The sequence below is a fragment of the Oncorhynchus keta genome, chromosome 29 (assembly GCF_023373465.1).
Source record: "Oncorhynchus keta strain PuntledgeMale-10-30-2019 chromosome 29, Oket_V2, whole genome shotgun sequence".
NCBI classification, from domain to species: Eukaryota; Metazoa; Chordata; class Actinopteri; order Salmoniformes; family Salmonidae; genus Oncorhynchus; species Oncorhynchus keta.
Window position 1 is genome coordinate 43,863,727 of NC_068449.1, and position 23,973 is coordinate 43,887,699.

A 23,973-nucleotide genomic window follows, 5' to 3' on the forward strand; every position below is an offset into this window, starting at 1 on the left:
TGCTGTCGCATCAACTGATCCTCCATCTTCTAGTGAAGGAACCCTGAGTCTTCGGTTTAGCCTCAACCAGATGTTCACCTCAGATCTTGCCAACTCGTCCTCTTCAGCATTCAAGGCTCTGGCTGGCACAGTGGTCTCGGAGGTAAGTATCCAGAGCCCTTTTCATCAATATACACCACACCAGAGAGACTAGATATGAGTGGGCGTCCTATTGTTAGATAGAACCAAAGATAATTCAGTATGAATATATCGTACTCTGGGACCTCCCCATCCAGACTTTTTTACGGTCTTCTTAGTGGACATGAACCCTTGTGTCTGCCTAACAGCTGCTATAGGCAACAGCGAGTGCAATGCGCACAACATGGGAAACATTTACAGTTTTGCATGTCAGTAATCAAGTCTTCAAGGTACATAACTTTTAAAATGCAGAAATACATCCAGAATTTTCTCGCCAATTTCGTGGTATCAAATTGGTAGTTACAGTCTTGTCCCATCGCTGCAACTCCCGTATGGACTCGGGAGAGGCGAAGGTCGAGATCCGTGCGTCCTCCGAAACACGACATAGCCAAACCGCACTGCTTCTTGACACAATGCCCGATTAAACCGAAACCGGCCGCACCAATGTGTCAGAGGAAACACCGTACACCAGGCAACCCTGTCAGCTCCAGGCAACCCTGTAGCTCCAACCGCTCTAACCGCTCCGGTAACCAATTTGACCGAAACACCAAATATCCCAGTACCAACTATCCAAGTACCAACTACCCAAGTGCCAAATACAAAGGCAGCCCCAGCAACAGAGGAGCCATTGACCAGCCCTCAACTGTCACTGCAGTTCAGCCTGACATCTAACTTTACTAGCTCTCTGAGCAACAGCAGTTCACCAGAGTTCCTGGCATTGGCTAAACAAGTGTCTACACAGGTAACTTACATTTGATTTCATTTTACCAAAGATAGTGCCCTTAGTTTTCTTGAAAGGCGCTTCACAAAATCATAACCATGATCATCGTTGTCATAATTCATCATATGGCATCTTGATACCAGCCAAACATGGTTGAATTGTTAATATAATATAACTTTTAATTCCGTATCCACTTTTTTCAGCTGGATAACTTGTTCAAGGCTGAATTTGGAGCCAGATTTATTCAAACTGTTGTCAATAGATTCCGGTGGGTACATGATTATAATTTGAATGACTTTGAAACAGTGTGGATGATGAAGAAAAATAACATTTCTATGAATATTGTTATTTAGTATGCCTTGGGATGGGTTCTTACTGAAGTAACGCTTTCAAAAGATATTTAAAAAATCATATTATTTTCAGGTCAGGATCAATTGTGGTGGAGTGTACGTTGATTTTCAACAACGTCAGCTTAGTGCCTAACACTAGCCTGGCAGCACAAACTTTACAAACTGCCATTACTTCCAACACCTCTGGCCTGACCTTGCCTGTCAATTCATCCTCCATTGTGGTCACGCGTAAGACAATTCACCAACACATCACTTTACTTTTTCTCATACACTACTTTATTGCAATATGTAAAGATTTCATTGAATGTTACAATATTGCAGGCACTACTACAATGACTACTGCAGCTCCAACCGCAGCAACCACCACCGTTGCAGCAACTGCTGCTTCAACTGCAGCAACTGCTGCTTCAACTGCAGCAACTGCTGCTTCAACTGCAGCAACTGCTGCTTCAACTGCAGCAACTGCTGCTTCAACTGCAGCAACTGCTGCTCCAACTGCAGCAACTGCTGCTCCAACTGCAGCAACTGCTGCTCCAACTGCAGCAACTGCTGCTCCAACTGCAGCTGTCACCACGCCACCTCCAACAGTGGCCACCACCACCAACGCTGCTCCGGCGGCAGCCACCACCACTGCTGTCGCATCAACTGATCCTCCATCTTCTAGTGAAGGAACCCTGAGTCTTCGGTTTAGCCTCAACCAGATGTTCACCTCAGATCTTGCCAACTCGTCCTCTTCAGCATTCAAGGCTCTGGCTGGCACAGTGGTCTCGGAGGTAAGTATCCAGAGCCCTTTTCATCAATATACACCACACCAGAGAGACTAGATATGAGTGGGCGTCCTATTGTTAGATAGAACCAAAGATAATTCAGTATGAATATATCGTACTCTGGGACCTCCCCATCCAGACTTTTTTACGGTCTTCTTAGTGGACATGAACCCTTGTGCCTGCCTAACAGCTGCTATAGGCAACAGCGAGTGCAATGCGCACAACATGGGAAACATTTACAGTTTTGCATGTCAGTAATCAAGTCTTCAAGGTACATAACTTTTAAAATGCAGAAATACATCCAGAATTTTCTCGCCAATTTCGTGGTATCAAATTGGTAGTTACAGTCTTGTCCCATCGCTGCAACTCCCGTATGGACTCGGGAGAGGCGAAGGTCGAGAGCCGTGCGTCCTCCGAAACACGACATAGCCAAACCGCACTGCTTCTTGACACAATGCCCGATTAACCCGAAACCGGCCGCACCAATGTGTCAGAGGAAACACCGTACACCAGGCAACCCTGTCAGCTCCAGGCAACCCTGTAGCTCCAACCGCTCTAACCGCTCCGGTAACCAATTTGACCGAAACACCAAATATCCCAGTACCAACTATCCAAGTACCAACTACCCAAGTGCCAACTACAAAGGCAGCCCCAGCAACAGAGGAGCCATTGACCAGCCCTCAACTGTCACTGCAGTTCAGCCTGACATCTAACTTTACTAGCTCTCTGAGCAACAGCAGTTCACCAGAGTTCCTGGCATTGGCTAAACAAGTGTCTACACAGGTAACTTACATTTGATTTCATTTTACCAAAGATAGTGCCCTTAGTTTTCTTGAAAGGCGCTTCACAAAATCATAACCATGATCATCGTTGTCATAATTCATCATATGGCATCTTGATACCAGCCAAACATGGTTGAATTGTTAATATAATATAACTTTTAATTCCGTATCCACTTTTTTTTTCAGCTGGATAACTTGTTCAAGGCTGAATTTGGAGCCAGATTTATTCAAACTGTTGTCAATAGATTCCGGTGGGTACATGATTATAATTTGAATGACTTTGAAACAGTGTGGATGATGAAGAAAAATAACATTTCTATGAATATTGTTATTTAGTATGCCTTGGGATGGGTTCTTACTGAAGTAACGCTTTCAAAAGATATTTAAAAAATCATATTATTTTCAGGTCAGGATCAATTGTGGTGGAGTGTACGTTGATTTTCAACAACATCAGCTTAGTGCCTAACACTAGCCTGGCAGCACAAACTTTACAAACTGCCATTACTTCCAACACCTCTGGCCTGACCTTGCCTGTCAATTCATCCTCCATTGTGGTCACGCGTAAGACAATTCACCAACACATCACTTTACTTTTTCTCATACACTACTTTATTGCAATATGTAAAGATGTCATTGACTGTTACAATATTGCAGGCACTACTACAATGACTACTGCAGCTCCAACCGCAGCAACCACCACCGTTGCAGCAACTGCTGCTTCAACTGCAGCAACTGCTGCTTCAACTGCAGCAACTGCTGCTCCAACTGCAGCTGTCACCACACCACCTCCAACAGTGGCCACCACCACCAACGCTGCTCCGGCGGCAGCCACCACCACTGCTGTCGCATCAACTGATCCTCCATCTTCTAGTGAAGGAACCCTGAGTCTTCGGTTTAGCCTCAACCAGATGTTCACCTCAGATCTTGCCAACTCGTCCTCTTCAGCATTCAAGGCTCTGGCTGGCACAGTGGTCTCGGAGGTAAGTATCCAGAGCCCTTTTCATCAATATACACCACACCAGAGAGACTAGATATGAGTGGGCGTCCTATTGTTAGATAGAACCAAAGATAATTCAGTATGAATATATCGTACTCTGGGACCTCCCCATCCAGACTTTTTACGGTCTTCTTAGTGGACATGAACCCTTGTGTCTGCCTAACAGCTGCTATAGGCAACAGCGAGTGCAATGCGCACAACATGGGAAACATTTACAGTTTTGCATGTCAGTAATCAAGTCTTCAAGGTACATAACTTTTAAAATGCAGAAATACATCCAGAATTTTCTCGCCAATTTCGTGGTATCAAATTGGTAGTTACAGTCTTGTCCCATCGCTGCAACTCCCGTATGGACTCGGGAGAGGCGAAGGTCGAGAGCCGTGCGTCCTCCGAAACACGACATAGCCAAACCGCACTGCTTCTTGACACAATGCCCGATTAAACCGAAACCGGCCGCACCAATGTGTCAGAGGAAACACCGTACACCAGGCAACCCTGTCAGCTCCAGGCAACCCTGTAGCTCCAACCGCTCTAACCGCTCCGGTAACCAATTTGACCGAAACACCAAATATCCCAGTACCAACTATCCAAGTACCAACTACCCAAGTGCCAACTACAAAGGCAGCCCCAGCAACAGAGGAGCCATTGACCAGCCCTCAACTGTCACTGCAGTTCAGCCTGACATCTAACTTTACTAGCTCTCTGAGCAACAGCAGTTCACCAGAGTTCCTGGCATTGGCTAAACAAGTGTCTACACAGGTAACTTACATTTGATTTCATTTTACCAAAGATAGTGCCCTTAGTTTTCTTGAAAGGCGCTTCACAAAATCATAACCATGATCATCGTTGTCATAATTCATCATATGGCATCTTGATACCAGCCAAACATGGTTGAATTGTTAATATAATATAACTTTTAATTCCGTATCCACTTTTTTTCAGCTGGATAACTTGTTCAAGGCTGAATTTGGAGCCAGATTTATTCAAACTGTTGTCAATAGATTCCGGTGGGTACATGATTATAATTTGAATGACTTTGAAACAGTGTGGATGATGAAGAAAAATAACATTTCTATGAATATTGTTATTTAGTATGCCTTGGGATGGGTTCTTACTGAAGTAACGCTTTCAAAAGATATTTAAAAAATCATATTATTTTCAGGTCAGGATCAATTGTGGTGGAGTGTACGTTGATTTTCAACAACATCAGCTTAGTGCCTAACACTAGCCTGGCAGCACAAACTTTACAAACTGCCATTACTTCCAACACCTCTGGCCTGACCTTGCCTGTCAATTCATCCTCCATTGTGGTCACGCGTAAGACAATTCACCAACACATCACTTTACTTTTTCTCATACACTACTTTATTGCAATATGTAAAGATGTCATTGACTGTTACAATATTGCAGGCACTACTACAATGACTACTGCAGCTCCAACCGCAGCAACCACCACCGTTGCAGCAACTGCTGCTTCAACTGCAGCAACTGCTGCTTCAACTGCAGCAACTGCTGCTTCAACTGCAGCTGTCACCACGCCACCTCCAACAGTGGCCACCACCACCAACGCTGCTCCGGCGGCAGCCACCACCACTGCTGTCGCATCAACTGATCCTCCATCTTCTAGTGAAGGAACCCTGAGTCTTCGGTTTAGCCTCAACCAGATGTTCACCTCAGATCTTGCCAACTCGTCCTCTTCAGCATTCAAGGCTCTGGCTGGCACAGTGGTCTCGGAGGTAAGTATCCAGAGCCCTTTTCATCAATATACACCACACCAGAGAGACTAGATATGAGTGGGCGTCCTATTGTTAGATAGAACCAAAGATAATTCAGTATGAATATATCGTACTCTGGGACCTCCCCATCCAGTCTTTTTTACGGTCTTCTTAGTGGACATGAACCCTTGTGCCTGCCTAACAGCTGCTATAGGCAACAGCGAGTGCAATGCGCACAACATGGGAAACATTTACAGTTTTGCATGTCAGTAATCAAGTCTTCAAGGTACATCACTTTTAAAATGCAGAAATACATCCAGAATTTTCTCGCCAATTTCGTGGTATCAAATTGGTAGTTACAGTCTTGTCCCATCGCTGCAACTCCCGTATGGACTCGGGAGAGGCGAAGGTCGAGAGCCGTGCGTCCTCCGAAACACGACATAGCCAAACCGCACTGCTTCTTGACACAATGCCCGATTAACCCGAAACCGGCCGCACCAATGTGTCAGAGGAAACACCGTACACCAGGCAACCCTGTCAGCGTGCATTGCGCCCGCCCGGCTAAGCACTCCCCTATCCCGGACGACGCTGGGCCAATTGTGCGCTGCCAAATGTTTTATTTATTTTTACCTTTATTTAACTAGGCAAGTCAGTTAAGAACAAATTCTTATTTTCAATGACGGCCTAGGAACAGTGGGTTAACTGCCTGTTCAGGGGCAGAACAACAGACCGTGTCAGCTCAGGGGTTTGAACTTGTAACCTTCCGGTTACTAGTCCAACACTCTAACCACTAGGCTACTCTGCTGCCCTAAATGTGGCTCCTGGTCACGGCCGGCTGTGACAGAGCCTGGACTCGAACCAGGATCTCTATTGGCACAGCGCCTTAGACAACTGCGCCACTCACCACTGTGAGTTCTGGCCCTGTTTACATTTTTATGCGAATGATGTTAAGCTTTGCTAATCGTATTTAAATCTTTCAATGCAGGTGAACAAGATTTTTGTTAACACCCTAAGCTTCAATCGTTCCATTGTCAACTCATTCAAGTAAGTATAAATTCTCATTACTGACTGACTTAAAAACTTTGATGATGACAGCAATGATGATAATGATTTCTGTGGGTTGTCCATTTTCTTTCCTAGGAGTGGCTCCGTAGTTACCAACATGACACTTGTGTTCAGTAACAAAAATTCGGTTCCCAGTGCAGGCAGCGCACAGGCAACTTTCACCAGCAGTTCCACCTCCCTGAACATCCTACAGGGCAGCGTCAGTGTTGGTAAGTATTAATCGTCACCACACTACACATATGTAAGAGCAAAGTCAACATTTGAACAGAAACATTAAAAGACATTCACCTTTTATCATCCAGTAAACCATATCTTTATTGTTCCTACTTTTTCAGAGTCATCAGTCAATTCAGGAAGTGCTCCCCGACCCACTGCCTTCTGTCTGTCTGCCTTGCCTCTCACGTTGGCACTGCTAATGGTACAGTTGCTGGCTAACTAATAGCTTGTGTCATAGCTACTGTGGCATTGGCTTGACCAATGAACTTGACCAATTTTGACCAATTTTCCAGCTCTCATAGAGACACCCTTAAGATGAATGACCTGCTTTAGCAGAAGAATGCACAATGGACTGTACCTGTGTTAATTACAAAATAAGTATCTATTTCATACATACCCCCAAGTACACAAAAACAAAAACACACCTTTTTGATGTCAAGTATGATATTTGTGACATTCCTTAAGACTTCGTGTGTTTTTTTTCTGCTTATGAGTATTGATATTCATAGTATTGATAATTAAGGGATAAAACAAAGGTATGGATTTTTTTTGACAAACCAATGCTAAAATGTGGCAAGGTAAAATGCCTTATCTTTCAAGTGACTGTATTTCCACTTATCCATATAGGCTCTCAAATACATTACTTATTTATTTGCAGCTTGCACATGTTTTATCTGTTAGATTTATATGGAAAATAACTTAAACAATTAGAAAACCTTCCCTGCAACATGAGACATCCAAATCCTATTGTATAATTTGTTTGCTTTTGTGTTGCCTCTTTAATTAGGAACTGCTTGTAACTACTGCATTTAACTACTACATTTAACTACTGCATTTAACTATTGCAGACCAAATACCTTTATGATATTTACTTTGAGTTATTTTGGGCATATCACTGAAGTGTCAAAGTGGCCGAGGAACTAATGCGGACCACTGCCCTGTTTTAAAAACATTGTAACGTCTTACCTTGTTAATAATATTCAATCCAGTATGTAAAACCCATAGAAGTACATTTTCTTCATTACTGTTTTAATATAATTATATTTTGGGTCATGTAAGTGCGTTGAATAATTCATTTATAAATCATTTACAATATGAGTTACCATGTAAGTAACAACTTACAAACAAGCGCCCCAAATGATGTTATGAACAGTAATCATATATTTATACTGAACAAAAATATTAAACGCAAAGTCTCATGTTTCATGAGCTGAAATAAAAGATCCCAAAATTTGTTAACATCCCTGTTAGTGAGCATTTCTCATTTGCCAATATAATCCATCCCCCTGACGTAAACTCAGATATTTGGATATAAATATGAACTTTATCGAACAAAACATACATGTATTGTGTAACCTGAAGTCCTATGAGTGTCTTCTGGTGAAGAGCATCAAAGGTTAGTGATTAATTGTATCTCTGTTTCTGCTTTTTTGTGACTCCTCTCTTTGGCTGGAAAAATGGCTGTATTTTTCTGTGACTAGATGCAGACCTAACATAATCATTTGGTGTGCTTTCGTCGTAAAGCCTTTTTGAAATCGCACACTGTTTATCTTTAAAATGGTGTAAAATACTTCTATGTTTGACGAATTTTAATTATGAGATTTCTGGTTTGAATTTGGTGCCCTGCACTTTCACTGGCTGTTGTCATATCAATCCCATTAGCGGGATCTAAGCAATAAGAAGTTTAAACTAGACATTTGTGGAGTCTTGATGAGATTTGATGACTCCAACCTAAGTGTATTTAAATTTCCGACTTCAACTGTGGGTTAGTATTGTGGAGTAACTCAAATGTTGTTGATCCATCCTCAGTTTTCTCATATCACAACTATGAAACTCTGTAACTGTTTTAATAAGGATCGGATATGACTATTCTTGATACCATTTGAAAGGAAACACCTTGAAGTTTGTTGAAGTGTGAAATGAATGTAGGATAATATAACACATTAGATCGGGTAAAAGATTATACAAAATAAAAAAACATGTTTTATTTTTTGTTGGTTCCATCTTTGAAAAGCAAGAGAAAGGCCATACATTAAGACAGGAGCCTAGGTGTAATTTAGATGTTGTCCACAAGATGGCAGCAGTGTGTGTGCAAAGTTCCAGACTGTTCCAGTGAATAATTACCTCAATACACAATATTTTGCATCAATACTGCCAAGAGTTTGCTCAAATTTGCCAAATTGGTCAATTTATACATTTTTCAAGTAGATAACTTTATTGCATTCAAATGATCTGTTTTAAGGTTGCAATTGTTTTTGTCTTTCACAAATGGTCAGAAACAGCAAATGTCACTGCAAAAGAAAACATTCTGGCGAAACCTATAAAGACATTTGATGAAGTTCCCCATTACTATTTCCTTTAGATACTGTATTGGCCTATTTTCAAAGTATACAGCATACAAGGGTGTGATTGTCACCATAAAAGGTTAAGGATGGGCGTTTCTGAGGTGGAGTTATAATGCTTATTCACACACACAATTTTATGACAGGTCTGATTTATAATGGGAAACATGCGTAGGCTATGTATGGCGTGCACCAAGTTTATGAATCTCAATATATTTAGACTTATGTATTATTTTCAGAAATGGGGTACGCAGATATTTAATGTGAAATTTACTCAACGTTTATAAATTAAGCCCCTGAGTTCTCATTTATGAACATTGCACGAGCACAACATATGCCCCAAAACATGCTGTGTCAGTTTTATATAATAGTTGGCATTTATAAAAACTGAACTTGACTTGAGAATGTGCAGACTTCAGACCAGGCATATGCACATTTTATAGTGGTTGAAGTTGTCACACCCTGATCTGTTTCACCTGTTTTTGTGATTGTCTCCACCCACCTCCAGATGTCACCCGTTTTCCTCATTAGTCCCTGAGTACTTATTCTCTTGCCAGCTCTCTTGTTTTGTCAAGTAAACCAGCGTGTTATTTCCAGGCTCCTGGTTTTCCCTTTTTTCTGTTTCTGCTAGTCCTTCCGGTTTTGACCCTTGCCTGCCTCGACTCTGAACCCGCCTGCCTGACCTGACCTCGAGCCTGCCTAGCACCCTGTACCTCCTGGACTCTGACCTTGTTATGCCTATCCACGACCATTCTCTTGCCTGCTCCTTGGATTATAATAAATATCAGACTCGAACCATTTGCCTCCCATGTCTGCATCTGGGTCTCGCCCTGTGCCAATATAGAAGTTGTTAATATCAAGCAGTCAAAGTAGCCAGGTAGCATTGTGGAGGAATATATGATGACACTCGTATTCATTTAAAAAAACGGGTAGATACATTTAATAACTAGATTTGCAATTAGTGAGAAACAACTCTATTTAATTTGGGCATTCTAAAATAATAGAAAATAGGCATCTATATCCTATTATTTTTAATATCCATGATCATTGCAGAATAAATTCCCCACCTTTTCCGACTCTGATAGTTTCATACTCGCAAAATAGCCTACAGGTCAACAACATGTTAGGTTAGGCTATCATTCATCTCATCTCATTTAATTGGACCCACTTCACAGTGGTAAATACAGTAGGTAAGATATTTCAAGTATTTTACTCTTTGCAATTTGCAATCTGATCTGAAGCGCAGTGTAACTGTAGAACAGACGGTTCACCTTTTCCAATGATCTTTGTAGGCTACGTACTATAAATGTCAAATTACTTGTAGACAATATTTAATTTATAAACATAACAGTATAGCATAACCATTGCAGAATACATTTCTCACTCTTTCTGCCCATGATGAGTATATATTCCTGAATAAGCCATATGACAAACTACCATATGCGTATCTCATTTACAGTGCATTCGGAAAGTATTCAGACCCCTTGACTTTACACATTTTCTTACATTACAGCCTTATTCTAAAATTGATTAAATAGTTTTCCCCCCTCATCAATCTACACACAATACCCCATAACGACAAAGCAAAAACAGGTTTTTAGACGTGTGCAAATTGATGAAACATTAATAACTGAAATATCACATTTACGTAAGTACTCAAACCCTTTACTCAGTACTTTGTTGAAGCACCTTTGGCAATGATTGCAGCCTTTCGTCTTCTTGGGTATGACACTACAAGCTTTGCACAGCTGTATTCAGGGAGTTTCTCCCATTCTTTTCTGCATATCCTCTTGAGCTCTGTCAGGTTGGATGGGGAGAGTAGCTGAACAGCTATTTTCAGGTCTCTCCAGAGAAGTTTGCCCAGTGTAGTATGGGTTTGACCGGTGTAGGCCGTCATTGTAAATAAGAATGTGTTCTAGGCATGCTGAGGATGCTGCAGTACCCCAAGAAAAAAATACATTTGTTTTCCTTTTTTCACAAGAGTAGCGCACTGGTCCTTTACTTGTCCTGTATTAGGAGACCGATATAGCCACCTGTAGCGCAGATATTTAGTGTGAGTTAAGCTGTGTTATAAATTATGCCCAGGGCCCTCATTTGACACCCGATTTGACATGATCCTACGAACTTCACAATGCTGTTCATGGGTCCTTTACATGGAAATGCCCCTTTATTATCCAAATATTTTTGCATTTTGGAAGGGTAGTAAAAGGGCCATAGGCCCCCTGAGGCTGAGGTTACAATCTGAAATATAGGCAAATGTTATTCAAGAAGCTAAAAATAAGTACAAGGCTGGGCAAAGCAAATAGCTAAACTCTTCTGCTTACTTTTTCTCCTGTCAAATTGCCTGATGTTGATCAAACAGCAAGGCTGAGTCCCCATGCCATGAGAAACAGGAGTAGTGCGCATTCTGACTAGGATGTTATGAGATGGCAATTGCTCAGTCACTCACTCTTTTGTTGCTTCTATTTTATTTTGTTTTATTGCCAAGGAACACCACAACTGTTGAAAAGGCTGCCGCCAAAACAGGTTGGCTTCCATGCCTTCCATGGCTTTCATAGGTCAATGACACATTTGAAGCAGGCAAAATAGATACCACACTGTACATGCCTCCTATTGACATTTCAGATACAGGCTATTGATGCAATGAAATGCTATTGTAACCATGCACTTAACAGACACACCAAAAATGTGAAGCTTATAGCATGAAACAATAATTGTTTGTTGTTCATTGTTCTAAAATATGGTGTACATAATATGTCCATGGTATCTAGGTGTTGTTACCATGTTACAAGGAATTTACTATTACCATGTAGTAACCACTTTAACCCATACTGTAATGTAAAGTGTTAACTCTTCTGGTCTTTATCAATAGGTTAATATTTAAATGTGGAAGTGTTGACATAAGGCTCCGAAGTGAACATTGAGTATAAGTAACACGTTAGAATAACTATCATCAGGGTTGTTCCCTATGATTTCAACCACTTTCTGACTGCATCCTTTTTGTTTGAACAAAACCTTCCACGTATGTTAAAAGTGGTGAGAAAGTGACTTTTTGGACCTGAATGCCAAAACATTAAAAAGCGACGGAAAGCACTGATTCCTCATGTGTATCTCTGTTGCATATTAAGAAAAACAAGATTTCAGTCTTTGGGTGTGGTTTGATGTGGCAGTTACTGATGTTTGTCCCCCATGAGACACCATAGGACCAAAGCCAGTATCACTTCCCCCAAACAGTCAAAATGAATCAAAGATTCAAGATATTTGAAGTTAATTTGGATGTTTTAGACGAGTAGGATTAATTTGCACAGTTTAACATCTAGCTAAGGTGTTTGGTGCTGTATTTCTCAAGTAAAAACATGCTCAAAGTGTTGTCTTATGTAATCAAAGTCTGATCAGCTGCGCTGCTGGGCAGTCTATGTTACTGCCAGTGTGTTCTGCCCATACCACAACCTTACCGCCACCATGGGGCACTCTGTTCACAACGTTGACATCAGCAAACAGCTCGCCAACTCGATGCCAAGTACAGTTCAAACTGGGATTAATCCATGAACAGTACACTTCTCCAGTGTGCAAGTGACCATCAAAGGTAAGTATTTGCCCACTGAAGTCGGTTACGGCGCCGAACTTCAGTCAGGTTAAGACCCTGTTGAGGATGATAAGCACGCAGATGAGCTTCCGTGAGACAGTTTCTGAACAGCTTGTCTAGTAATTCTTCAGTTGTGTAAACCCACAGTTTCATCAGCTGTCCGAGTGGCTGGTCTTAGACGACCCCGCGTGGCTGTGAGACCAGTTGGACATACTGCCAAATTCTCTAAAATGATGTTGGAGGCAGCTGATTGTAGAGAAATGAACATTACATTCTCTTGCAACAGCTGGTGGGCATTCCTGCAGTCAGCATGCCAATTGCACGCTCCCTCAACTTGAGACATCTGTGGCATTGTGTTCTGTGACAAAACTGCACATTTAGAGTGGCCTTTTATTGTCCACTGTACAAGGTGCACCTGTGCAATGATCATACTATTTAATCAGCTTCTTGCCCCACCTATCAGCTGTATGGAATTTTGGTAATTTACTTATCCGGAACGATTTACAGGAGCAATTAGGGTTAAGGGCACATTGGCAGACTTCTCACCTAGTTGGCTCGGGATTCGAACCAGTGAATTTTCAGTTACTGACCCAACATTGTTAACTGCTAGGCTAGCAGTCATCCCAAAAATAACGCATGTTTTGGTGGTATGGAGTTTTGGCCTGCCTGGTGACATCACCAGGAGGTAAATGAGCTAATAGACCAATAAGAAAGAGTTCCAAACCTCTCAGTCAATAACAGCTAGTTTTTAGTTTTCCTCTCCAGACTCCCAGACAGTTTTAGAAAAATGTTGCTTAGTAACTTTTTTTGTCTTTATTTTTCTAAATTTTAAATGAAAATAATCAGAGTAAGGCACTTAAATGGTACACAGATATTATTCAATGTTGAGATAAACAAATGACTGCAAAAATTGAATAAATTATGAAGTAGTTTGAAAACCTCTTTTGTAAGCTTTCAAATGATATTAAACTGAATCAAACTCAATCTTTTCAGTAATGAAGACATTTATGTCTCATGGTCGGGTGGGGTGTCCAAATGGGTGCACTTTGAAACAGTCACTATCTGACCACTTCTACCATGGGAAAACATATGGAAGGTCAGTTAGAAAGTGATTTAATTCATATAGAATGACCATAAACAAGCAATAATAAGCTTTTGCAAATGTTAATGGTTAAGTAGGACATTTCATTATTTGTAAGCATTACACTTGTAAGCATTATAAACATTACAAGTCATTAGCACATAACATTTACAACCATTTATAAAACATTTATCAGTATTTATGGTAGTGGTAAACATGTATAAGCATAATGGCTTATCGTGAAAGTTATAAATCGTTTCCAAAGAATCAATATCGCTTGAGATTTGGTTACCAAGACTTGAATTTTACATGACTTATGTCATAGTATTACTATATGAGGTATGCCAAAAAAAAACAGGCTATTCCAGTTTCTATTTATCAGAAGAAGGAAGAGTCGTGATCTGCATCATTTAGTCCCGAGAGGTGTGACGGAAAACATTGCATGCATTCCTGAGCACTCCCTTGAGTTACCTATTGTCATGTTCTGACTTTAGTTCCTTTGTTTTGTCTTTTGTTTTAGTATGGTCAGTGTGTGAGTTGAGTGGGTTGTCTGTGAGTTTGTATGCTTTTCTATTTCTGTGTTTGGCCTGGTATGGTTCTCAGAGGCAGCTGTCAATCGTTGTCCCTGATTGAGAACCATATTTAGGTAGCCTGTTTTCCATTGTGTTTTCCATTCTGTGGGTGGTTGTTTTCAGTCTTTGTGTGTCTACACCAGGCAGAACTATTCCGGTTGTTTTGTTATTCAGTATTCAGTTTACTTTATTAAAAAGACGAACACGTACCACGCTGCGCATTGGTCCTCACCTTCTACCACCGACAGCCGGTACACTGGTTGTGTACGTCTATAAGTGTAAGGACCATCATAATGCAATGATTAAAGCTTATGGATGTCGTGAAGTCTATAGGGTAGGTTGAATTCAAGGGTATTGTGATGTAATCATTATGAAATGTATAGGTTCTAAAACTGAACCTCACGTTTAGGATAAAATCAGTGTCACAGATTGAATCTCAGTAAATAACTACACTGAACAAAAATATAAATGGAACATGTAAACTGTTGGTCCCATGTTTCATGCTGAAATTAAAGATCCCCAAAATGTTCCATATGCAAAAAAAGCGTACCGGTTAGTGATTATTTTTCTTCTGCCAAGATTATCTACGCACCTGACAGGTGTGACATTTCAAGAAGCTCATTAATCAGCATGACTATAAAAGGGCACTTTAAAATGTGCAGTATTGTCACACAACACAATGTCTGATGTTTTGAGGGAGCGTGCAACTGGCGTGCTGGCTGCAGGAATATCCACCAGAGCTGTTGCTAGATCATGTAATATTAATTTCTCTACCATAAGCCGCCTCCAACGTTGTTATAACGTTAGATAATTTGTCAGTACGTCCAACTGGCATCACAACCACAGACCACATGTATGGCATTGATTGAGTGAGCGGTTTGCTAATGTCAACGTTGTGAGCAGAGTGCCCCATAGTGGCGGTGGAATTGTGATATGGGAAGGCATAAAATATGGACAATGAACACGATTGCATTTTATCAATGGCAATTTTAATGCAAGGAGATACCGTGACGAGATCCTGAGGCCCATTGTCGTGCCATTCATCCGTCACAATCACCTCATGTTTCAGCATGATAATGCAAGGCCCCATTTTGCAAGGATCTGTACACAATTCCTGGAAGCTGAAAATGTCCCAGTTCTTCCATGGCCTGCATACTCACCAGACATGACACCCATTGAGCTTGTTTGGAATGCTCTGATCCAAGACACTAACTTTCTTTTTTAAGGTATCTGTGATCAACAGATGCAAATCTGTATCCCAGTCATGTGAAATCCATAGATTAGGGCCTCATTTATTTCAATTAACTGATTTCCTTATGAACTGTAACTCAGAAAAACACAACGTGCAACAATTTCAAAGTTTTATCTTTGAACCGGCACTGTTTGTTACTGCTCATGCTCAACTTGCTCTCTTTCAGAATAAGTTCTGAATATCCATATTTACTCTGTTATACTACAGGCTCTGACTGAGTGACAGGAATTTGCTGAGAGGTGACATTGACATGTTACCCACGCTGTAGGGTTGGGGGAAGGGGCAAGGAACGGGACCGGTCCAATGTAATATAATGAATTGTTTATTTTTGTCAATCAATTTGTCAGTAAAACATATATATATATATATAAAATGTGTATATATACTGCACAGTGCAAGTGATGTGGAGTTATGGAAAACTCATATCAGGCTGAAATACATTTTCTAAATATATTTACAGCACCAATATGGGTTATGAGCATCAATACGTAAAGTGTATGCATGCATTATTCTAAGTCACTTCGGAGAAAGGGTCTGCTACACTGAACAAAAATATAAATGCAATGCCACTCCAATACATTGACAATGTTGTCCTTAAGCCATTTTGCCACAACTGTGGAAGTATGATTGGGGTCATTGTCCATTTGGAAGAACCATTTGCGACCAAGCATTAACTTCCTGACTGATGTCTTGATGTTGCTTCAATATATCCACAATTTTCCTTGCTCATGACGCCATCTATTTCGTGAAGTGCACCAGTCCCTCCTACAGCAAAGCACCCCCACAACATGATGCTGCCACCTCCGTGCTTCACGGTTGATATGGTGTTCTTCGGCTTGCAAGCTTCCCCCTTTTTCCTCCAAACATAACGATGGTCATTATGGCCAAACCAAATGGTCATTATGGTCATTATGGACCTTTCTCCAAAAAGTACGATCTTTGTCCCCATGTGCAGTTGCAAACCGTAGTCTGGCTTTTTTTATGGTGGTTTTGGAGCAGTGGCTTCTTCCTTGCTGAGCGGCCTTTCAGGTTAGGTCAAGATAGAACTTGTTTTACTGTGGATATAGATACTTTTGTACCTGTTTCCCCCAGCATTTTCACAAGGTCCTTTGCTGCTGTTCTGGGATTGATTTGCACTTTTCGCACCAAAGTATGTTCATCTCTAGGAGACAGAACACGTCTCCTTCCTGAGCGGTATGATGGCTGCGTGGTCCCAAGGTGTTTTTAACTGAGTACTATTGTTTGTACAGATGAACGTGGTATCTTCAGGCATTTGGACATTTCTCACAGGGATGAACCAGACTTATGGAGGTCTACAATTTTTTTTTCATGAATTCTTGGCTGATTTCTTTTGATTTTCCCATGATGTCAAGTAAAGAGGCACCGAGTTTGAAGGTAGGCCTTGAAATACATCCACATGTACACCTTCAATTGACTCAAATTATGTCAATTAGCCTATCAGAAGCTTCTAAAGCCATATGATAATTTTCTGGAATTTTCCGAGCAGTTTAAAGGCACAGTGAACTTAGTGCATGTAAACTTCTGACCCACTGGAATTGTGATACAGTGAATTATAAGTGAAATTATATGTCTGTAGCAATTGTTGGAAAAATTATTTGTGTCATGCACAAAGTAGATGTCCTTACCGACTTGCCAAAACGATAGTTTGTCAACAAGAAATGTGTGGAGTGGTTAATAAACAAGATTTAATGACTCCAACCTAAGTGTATGTAAACGTCCGACTTCAACTGTATATAATATCACAAAATGTTTCATTCCACACATCTAAATCAAATGTTGTTTCTTGGCATCTTTGCAGAGTTTTGATGAGTTCCACCACAGCTCTACATGCCATTTCAGAACATAGTAAGTCACATGGCACATTTCTTTTCTTACATTTAGGCCTATGTGGGGTATGTATCTTTTGCCCCAAGTGTTGCACAGTAATACCTGCTTGAGAATCTTTGTGGCCAACAGAAAATATCATAAATAAAAAATAATGATTGTTAATTTGTTTTCCCCCCTCGTCAATCAACAACAAAATAAAAAACTTCAATATAACATCTACATAAGTATTCAGACCCTTTACTCAGTACTTGGTTGAAGCACCTTTGGCAGCGATTGCAGCCTCAAGTATTCTTGGGTATGACGCTACAAGCTTGGAAAACCTGCATTTGGGGAGTTTCTCCCATTCTTCTCTGCAGATCCTCCCAAGCTCTGTCAGGTTGGATCGGTAGCGACGCTGCACAGCTATTTTCAGGTCTCTTCAGGGATGTTAGATCGGATTCAAGTCCAGGCTCCGGCTTTGCCACTTAAGGACATTCAGAGACTTGTCCTGAAGCCACTCTTGCATTGTCTTGGCTGTGTGCTTAGGGTCGTTGTCCTGTTGGAAGGTGAACCTTTGCCCCAGTCTGAGGTCCAGAGACGGTTTTCATCAAGGATCTCTCTGTACTTTGCTCCATTCATCTTTCCCTCGATCCTGATTAGTCTCCCAGTCCCTGTCGTTGAAAAACATGCTCCTCGCAGTATTGTTTACTCTTGGGATTTTACAAGACATAAAACTATCTGTGGTATTGTAACTGTGCTGGTTATAGACCATATCTATGTGTTTTTCCATATAACCTGGGGCACGATCATTTAAGGTGTCAAACATATGATTGTTTAAGCTGGTCCACTTTGGACTCCAAAGGCAAAAAGCCGTCCTCCCAGATCTCCTGTATCCCTATGTTAGTCCTAGGAGGGACATTCAGCATATACTGTATAACATAAGCATTTGGACCAGGCTAATTGTACTAACTACTGACTGTGACAAAAGTAAACAACAGATTATTGTGGATCCTGCCACTAATGGCCTACAGACACAACTCAAGGTAAGAGGAATTTGACCCAAACATACATTTTGGCTGAACAATCTCTTTAAAATGTAAAGGAATAGTTCACCCATTTAAAGAGGAGCTGACCCCCCCCCCAAAAGACAACTTCTTTGGTTAAAAATGGCCTATGTGTCTTTGATAGTAGTCATAAACATCAAGTGTATTCCCAAAAATGGACACAAAAAAAGTGTGAGCTGTACAACTGTGGTCATAATTTCAATATTTTCCTAAACTGATTTTGTGAGATTTAAGGGATCAAGGATGTCACCGCTTTCCTTGTTTTGGGTTTAGATTTCAAACCTGCCCACTAACACAGGACCACTGCTTGGCATCACCCAAATCATTGGAGCATGGCTGCATGTGTGCTGCAGCAGGATCCTCTTACAGCCCTCACATTTCTTTACAGACAGCAGAACCAATTGAGTAATACATCGTCGCCAATGTTGTGTTGAACGAGCGAGACATGTTCTTTATAAACAGCTTGGTCCCCCCGACATATTGGTTTCCTTACCCTCTATGCAGTCTATGGACAAGGTAAGACCGCACTCCAATGCATATCAATACCTCCTATATATTATAATGTGGTCTTAAAGGCCTTTATTATTACATATTAGACATACTGTATTAAGACCTTAATTAGGGGTTTTCTTATTCAAACAGTATCAACATTATTCAAACATTATAACTAGTATAACGATGTCTTTTTCCACAAATTCTCAGACAACCCAACGATTCCTAGATGCCCTCCACCACTAGGTGCCCTCCACCACTAGGTGATCATTTTGTAGATAAAATTATACTGCATATATTCATATTTCATGAAATAATGGATTAAAATACACTGGTTTGCAATGAAGGTATACAGTTGGGGTAGCACCATGGTGTAGCCAGAGGACAGCTAGCTTCGGTCATCCTCTGGCTACATTGACCTCAATACAAAATGTAGGAGGCTCGTAGGCCTCACCCTCTTTTATAGACATACATGGTAATTATGGCCACTTCCAAAGGACTTCCTCCAACCAATCAAAGCTTTTGCAGTATTAACTGACATCTTGTCCATCCAATCATAGAATTAGGATCAGAGAATGAACCTAGTGTGTTGTATTGGGATTGTGCTACAGAGCATTATGGGGTTTATATGTGTTGAGAAACTTGCTGACATTGTTGTATAGAGATTAAGAGTGATAGTTGAACATTTTTTGGATATTATTCAATTCAAATGTTGTTGTTTTTTCAAATTACAGGAGACAGAAGAAGTCTATTATAAATAGTTTTCTTGGTTTTATAACATTATTTTTGTGTCCATTTACTGCAATTTATAACAAATTGTTTAAAGTTAGCCTTGCTAACTTCAGAAGCTAGCTAGGTACCAGCGCTAATGTGCGGTTTTCTCCGCCAGAATGGTCAACTCTGCCGAAAATGTTGTGGACTTTTTGTTGAAGAACCCCTTTCATACCTTAAGGGAAGATTTCGGCAGTACCTGTATGGTTAGTGAGAAAGTCCATATTGCAAATGTACGGTCCCTTACTAGACATCCGAAATCGTTTGTAAAATTCGCGGACGGCGTCGGGCCGAGCGGCAGGGCCGGACCTACCAGGAAGTCATCAAATGAACTTTGTCGGACATTCGGTTTCCGTTTTACAAAAATAATAAGATTTAGGTCATTTTTCCGATGTCCCGGAAATTCCCACAAGAGGGCATAAGCAATCATATTGCTATTGGACAAAACATCACGATTCACGACGGGGCCTTATCTCGAAAACTGAAAATATTTAGAAGCCGAAACTCGTTGAGCGTAGGGGCGGCATAATGGGCAGTTGGCCCCGAACAAGATGGCGTCTAGGCCTCAACGGTTTTTGAGTTATGGCCATTTATCTGGGATTAAAGGTCCAAAATGAAAATAGAGAAATTATTTTTCCACTTCACGTCAAAGTCAAGGAGCCTCCGGTGTCAATAAAAAAAGAACCAGCCATTTATCTATCGTCATTTAAGAGAAATCGTACAACGACACCTTGGTGATGTTCACGGATAGGTGTTTTTTTTTTCAACGGTTACAGATCCAGTTGCAGGTTGTTCTTACGAATCTTTTTAAAGTGTGCTGCGGAGCTCTGCGAGATTTCTGTGATTTTCTATGATTTTCTGAAATAACACACACTCACTAAACCCTCCGTAAATAACTCAGTTCTTAACGTAAAGACTTAAAACTCAGGATTCTGTAAAGGCATACCCCAATCATGATATGAGTTTATTTATAGCTTCCTGTGCCAACCGGAAGTGCCTTTAATGGTGTCACAGTGGCAGTTTCCATGGGTTAAAAAGGTCAGATCTTTTCAAAACTTCATATGTGTGACTAGGTAACCCTCATGAACTGTAAATCAGTCATTTCTCCCAACAGATGTCAAAGAAAATCTCTCACACGCACACACAGCAAGGATGGAGTGAAAAGTGCGGTTCTCAAAGACACAGAGAGCAGGCAATGGCATAAACATAATAATCTCTAGGCCGTGCCGAGTTCAACGAGATATCCCGCTTGACCGTAGCTCGCTCGGTCTAAGCGCAGCGACCATTAGAAAATTAGGCCCAAAATGAAGCCTGCCCCACAACGTCATTTGCTTTTGGGTGACAGTGAGAGAACCGTTAGGGTGAGAAGCACAATTCGACCTCAGGTACGTTCCTAAGGTCCTTCCGATCCGTGCAAGCCTAACGTTGACCGTGTGGCATTAACCCTTAATAGTTAAAAGAAGGTGTTTACTTCAAAGAGTTTGCATTGACTTCTCTCCCCATAGGAATACATTGCCTTTACCCCTAAATTCAACCTGAAGTCTATATGGGTTATGAATGCCGTATGAACCTGTCTTTGGTAACAGTCCATCAGGCCAGTATGAGGTCTACCTGTGTTGATTCTAAGCTTCCTGGACCAACCGGAAGTGGTTAAAATCACCCTAAAAGTGTTTTTCCATTACCTGCCTGCAGTTTGATAGACATAGTGCATTCAACCCTGTGTAAATCAGTCAATTCTTAACGTAAGGACTTAAAACTCAGGATTCTGTAAAAGCATAGCCCAGTGAGGATATGTGTTGACTTATAGCTTCCTGTGACAACCGGAAGTGCCTTAATTGGTGTCTCAGGGGCTGTTTCGAGGGGTTAAAAAGTCAGATCTGTCCAAAACTTCATATGTGTGATTAGGCAACCCCCATGAACTGTAAATCAGTCATTTTTCCCATAAAATTTCAAAGGAAAACTAAATCACACAGACACACAACTTGGAAGGAGGGACGTATTGGGGTTTGTAGAGACAGACAGTGCCTCCAATAGTTAGCTTTGTTCGAGCTAAAAGAACCGTCAGACCTAGAGTTCCGAAACTTTAGAAACCTGTTCTAGGCCTCGGGTCGATAGTGCGTGGTGAGTTAGGTGGCTCTAGAAGGTTCTCGGACCGAGAAATAGCCTCGTACATTTGCAATGACTTCAATTCATTTTGACCATTACGAAAATGGCGACATTTAGAAAAGTCTCAGAGACACAAGACTAGGTGCATTGAAACCGGCTCGGGCCATAGAGACGGACCCCAACGTTTCGGTCCGATAGCTCATTCAAGGACCCCATAGCAAGGCATTGAAAAAAATGGATTTTCAGCACCAATTAGGGTTTTACTCGGGCACCGAAGGACCTATCGAGCCGAAACTCGGGATTCGGGGTCGCCTCACATAGGCCTTCACATAATGTCTGACCTGGACCCGCAGCTAGAACGTAACTATGTGTTTTACGTTTTTATTATGTTTTAAACTAATGGCGCTGTGAATTATGGGCCTGCTCTGACATATGTGATAGTTGGCTTCTAAATGAGTTGGAAAAAGTGGGTTTGGTGTCAATTGGTATCAGTTTGGTGTCAGAATGACATCTAATTGACTGGTGGACACTGACTTGCTAGTTGACTTTTGTACATTAGCAATATGTTTAAACGGAGAGGGACCATCACCAAAAGTGACATTCTGAAATCAACCCTAACGAGCCATGGAGATGAACCAGAATCACTGCCCAGCCATCCCGAGTTCATCGGGCCAGTCAATTTCACATTCCTGCAGGATTTTTATAGCATGACAAATTCGTGATGGTACCTGCCCATTGAACCATATTGCAAATGCACAGTGACTTTGCAAAAGTGAGAAAACATAAACAAATGGACATGATGAAATCAACACAACGAGTGATGGAAATGTACAACTATCACTGCTCAGCCATCCTGTGTTCATCAGACCAGTCAATTTTGCATTTTTGAGCATGTCAAATTTCATATGGTAAATGCACATTGAAACATATTGCAAATGCACGTGCACTTACAATATGATTCTATAGTGAAAAAACATCACCTAATGGACATGATGAAATCAACACAACGAGTGATGGAAATGTACAACTATCACTGCTCGGCCATCCTGTGTTCATCAGACCAGTCAATTTTGCATTTTTGAGCATGTCAAATTTCATATGGTAAATGCACATTGAAACATATTGCAAATGCACGTGCCCTTACAATATGATTCTATAGTGAAAAAACATCACCTAATGTTCACGATGAAATCAACACAACGAGTGATGGAAATGTACAACTATCACTGCTCGGCCATCCTGTGTTCATCAGACCAGTCAATTTTGCATTTTTGAGCATGTCAAATTTCATATGGTAAATGCACATTGAAACATATTGCAAATGCACATGCACTTGCAATATGATTCTATAGTGAAAAAACATCACCTAATGGACATGATGAAATCAACACAACGAATGATGGAAAGGAACAACTATCACTGCCCGGCCATCCTGTGTTCCCATAGCGGGCATTAATATCAGAATGACCGGTAAATGCATTCACAGCCATATTTTTATTTTTGGGTTACCAGGTGTCTATTTTCAATCACCAGTTGCACAACAATGCGTATCCATCAGAATATTTTAAACAGTCCATAAAGCACTCCGGACTGCCCCCATAGATAGAGGGCCGTAGTAGGGTACTCCCATAGCGGGCATGGATAATAGGAGTCCCGGTAAATGCATTTACAACCATATTTTAATTTTTGGGTTACCAGTTGCACAACAATGCACGTGCATTTGCAATATGATTCTATAGTGAAAAAACATCACCAAATGGACATGATGAAATCAACACAACGAGTGATGGAAAGGAACAACTATCACTGCCAGGCCATCCTGTGTTCATCAGGCCAGTCAATTTCACATACCTGCAGGATTTTTATAGCATGACAAATTCGTGATGGTACCTGCCCATTGAACCATATTGCAAATGCACAGTGACTTTGCAAAAGTGAGAAAACATAAACAAATGGACATGATGAAATCAACACAACGAGTGATGGAAATGTACAACTATCACTGCTCAGCCATCCTGTGTTCATCAGACCAGTCAATTTTGCATTTTTGAGCATGTCAAATTTCATATGGTAAATGCACATTGAAACAT

General features: G+C 41.0%; 1 protein-coding gene across 3 annotated transcripts; it reads left to right on the forward strand.

Annotated features, from left to right (window-relative positions):
- Nucleotides 1–156: 156 nt before the first annotated feature.
- On the forward strand, nucleotides 157–8,777 carry LOC118362940 (ice-structuring glycoprotein-like). 3 transcript variants are annotated; one of them, XM_052486599.1, is made up of 13 exons: nucleotides 157–919; nucleotides 1,102–1,166; nucleotides 1,322–1,476; nucleotides 1,570–2,021; nucleotides 2,984–3,048; nucleotides 3,204–3,358; nucleotides 3,452–3,777; nucleotides 4,737–4,801; nucleotides 4,957–5,111; nucleotides 5,205–5,530; nucleotides 6,495–6,553; nucleotides 6,650–6,783; nucleotides 6,910–8,777. In XM_052486599.1, exons 4-13 carry the CDS (start codon nucleotides 1,581–1,583, stop codon nucleotides 7,011–7,013), a joined length of 1,830 nt encoding a protein of 609 aa, XP_052342559.1. In that variant the 5' UTR covers nucleotides 157–919; nucleotides 1,102–1,166; nucleotides 1,322–1,476; nucleotides 1,570–1,580; the 3' UTR covers nucleotides 7,014–8,777. The 3 variants fall into 3 exon arrangements, with proteins under 3 accessions (XP_052342559.1, XP_052342561.1, XP_052342560.1); XM_052486601.1 differs by lacking the exons at nucleotides 1,322–1,476; nucleotides 1,570–2,021; nucleotides 2,984–3,048 and having other exon boundaries at nucleotides 598–919; XM_052486600.1 differs by lacking the exons at nucleotides 1,102–1,166; nucleotides 1,322–1,476; nucleotides 1,570–2,021 and having other exon boundaries at nucleotides 598–919.
- The last annotated feature ends 15,196 nt before the right edge of the window (nucleotides 8,778–23,973 follow it).